This window comes from Pollicipes pollicipes, unplaced genomic scaffold (genome assembly GCF_011947565.3).
Source record: "Pollicipes pollicipes isolate AB1234 unplaced genomic scaffold, Ppol_2.1 Scaffold_7231;HRSCAF=8579_pilon_pilon_pilon, whole genome shotgun sequence".
NCBI lineage: Eukaryota > Metazoa > Arthropoda > Thecostraca > Pollicipedomorpha > Pollicipedidae > Pollicipes > Pollicipes pollicipes.
The window spans coordinates 5734623-5737108 of NW_023597034.1; the positions used below are offsets into that span (position 1 = coordinate 5734623).

The following is a 2486-nucleotide window of genomic DNA, read 5'->3' on the forward strand; positions in this document are numbered from 1 at the left end:
TCAGCCGCCAGCAGCCGTCCCAAACAACACTCCGACGGAAGAAAGGCCCAGCAGATTGTCGGCGTAAGGCGGGCCCACCTGCACCAGCCGTCCGACGGCGCCCAGCCCGAGGTCCTTGAAGGCCAAGGTCGGCCCGTGGAATAGCTCCGAGACGCGCAGCTCGTCACCCAGCTCGGCTATCCGCATCACCTCCGGCAACTCGAACTTGGAGAAGGCCCCGGCCGCCACATCTGAGGGGCACAGATGACCAACTCGACACACCTCTCCAGAAGATCTCCGACGGATTACTATGCCGATCTTCAACCCTCAAAACAGCGTGCTGCCGACATTCAGAGCGAGGAGCTTCAAGATAGCGTTCTGGTACTAACGTAAGCACAGGCCTGAGTGTCGTGACAGGTGATCATGTCCAGACAGCTAGCGCAGCAGCATGTTCAGCGACAGGATGGTGGGACCTGACAGAGCACTTTCCAGAACTGCTCGACATTACGCTCAGTTTGACAAAATATTGTCCGTCCCAAGGTGATGCAATCATGCGAGAACAAGCTGCCATCGGGCAAGGTTGTGAGGGACAGAAACAATTCAGCCTTTGAGCCCGATATGTGCTGCACGTGTGCGTGAGATTTGGCATGCGTGTATTGTTTATGTACTGCCCTTTGTGCGGCTCACAGACCTCTCCATATTTTGACTTCGCATGCGCCATTGTGCTGGGAATGTCAACTGCATGGTGGACCACGCTTTCCTTCAGAAGTTAAAGTAGAAGTTATGGTCGTATGGCGTGGAATTATTACAAGAACTTTGCCTTTTGAAGTGTTGTGTGAATGTGTATAGAATACTCGCGGTCGGGCTCACCTACATCCAATATATAAAGGGTAAGTAATTCAAGTTTGGTAAAACATCTAACATTTCTGGTCCTCCACGCTGGATACTGAGTCCGTAGAAAATTTATGTAATGACGATCAGTAGGCCTCGTTCCACCAAAAAAGCGGCCATCGCAGCCGCAGGCTAAGAATAGTTTTTGAAGGCTCCGCAACTGATGACTCAGACCAGAGTCTCAGCGAGCACCTTGAAACTGGAGACTCCTTACCTCGTATTTTGCCCGTAGGCAGCTATCAGATACCAGACTGTCTCGAGCGATTGTCACGCTGATATTGAGTCTGCCTCTCACCAGTCGGATTAGCTAAAAAAGACCAAGCGTTTTTCATGTTTTGTGTAAAAAGCGTGGCATTCAATTTCGAAGGGCTCCATTTGGTCACCATTTCATTGTTTCATTGGTCACTTATCATTCATCCTTTTAGAGACTCTAGATAATTTCTTTAGAGACTAATAAGACTAGAAAAATATTTTAGAGGCTAGAAAATTACTGAGTGGATCAGTAGCGAATTTTGCCAGATATCTTATCTGTGATACAAACCCACAACCATTATGATTGGTTGCTGAATAAATGCCAGCGAAAAAATGGCAACCCAGTTTGTCAATCTGAGGTCCGATATGCAATGCAGTCAATGTCGCGCGGCTAGGTCGGTAGAAGGGAAGTATGTGTGCCAGCATGTTAGCCAATATGTCTTGTAACTAGGCCTTGTATATGCCGACAAGTTTGGGCATGTTAAGCCAAAACACCGTTTGTGAAACTCGCCAAGATGGGACAAGTGAGTCCTCACGTGGGTCCTGACATTCTCCGACTGCAGCACGCGTGAGCCAGTGGGTCTCAGTTGGACAGCTCAGTACCTGAGGCGAGGCACCAGGACAGAGTCGATCCCATGTTGGGCCGGGTTACCTTTGATCTGGTCGCGCGTGAGCTCCGACTCGTCCACGTACAGGGAGAGAATCTCGACCAGGAGGTCCGGATAGCTGAGCTGGGACCACTCCCGCAGCTGGTCCTGCGTAACGCGTGGGATCCGCTCCGGGAAGTAGAGACCGCCGTCCTTGCTGTACCCTGGGACGGCCCGTCGCTCAGTCATATACATACGCTGTCGAACCCCGCCTCGAAACGCTAAACAGACGTCACGAGGAAAGGCCGCCGATCCCGTGAGCATTCTGAGCATCGTGGTGTGAGCTGGTGAGTATTCTCTGGGAACATGACCAGGTTAAGGTGTCGCTAACGCAGGCCAGTGACAGAGCACGGCGCCGGACACGCAGCTTTCATGAGAGCTCTGCACAAATATTGTGCCATCTTCCAGCGTCATGCACACCCACGTCTTCACATCCACGTGTGATGACCGTTCATCACGTAACAATGTGCTGACAGCCGATGCGGCTGATACATCTAATTCGGAATACACAAACCAACAAGTGGACATCACCGCTCAGTGCTCACATTACTCACCGGCAAATAGCACATCCCTAAACGAGACGCCCTTCTCCCGGCCGCGCGTGCTCTGGTATTTCATGGTGCCCCCGCCAACACAACTGACGGACGCCGACGACCTACGCCGACTGCCGCGCGCCGGCGCAGTGCCCGTCAGTGGGGGCCCGGGCGGACGGAGCGC

General features: G+C 52.4%; 1 protein-coding gene across 1 annotated transcript; it reads right to left on the reverse strand.

Moving 5' to 3' along the window:
• On the reverse strand, nucleotides 1-2436 carry LOC119109298 (threonine synthase-like 2). The gene is made up of 3 exons (XM_037232895.1): nucleotides 2324-2436; nucleotides 1775-1933; nucleotides 1-230 (listed from the first exon to the last, which is right to left on the reverse strand). Exons 1-3 carry the CDS (start codon nucleotides 2385-2387, stop codon nucleotides 1-3), a joined length of 453 nt encoding a protein of 150 aa, XP_037088790.1. The 5' UTR covers nucleotides 2388-2436.
• Nucleotides 2437-2486: the final 50 nt, after the last annotated feature.

Excerpts from the sequence above, each read along its gene's own strand:
- LOC119109298 (XM_037232895.1), bottom strand. The coding sequence starts at position 2,387 with ATGAAATACCAGAGCACGCGCGGCCGGGAGAAGGGCGTCTCGTTTAGG. Across the intron at positions 1,934-2,323 it reads TAGGGATGTGCTATTTGCCG|GGTACAGCAAGGACGGCGGT; the intron begins GTGAGTAATGTG and ends GGGCCGTCCCAG. Across the intron at positions 231-1,774 it reads CACGCGCGACCAGATCAAAG|ATGTGGCGGCCGGGGCCTTC; the intron begins GTAACCCGGCCC and ends TGTGCCCCTCAG.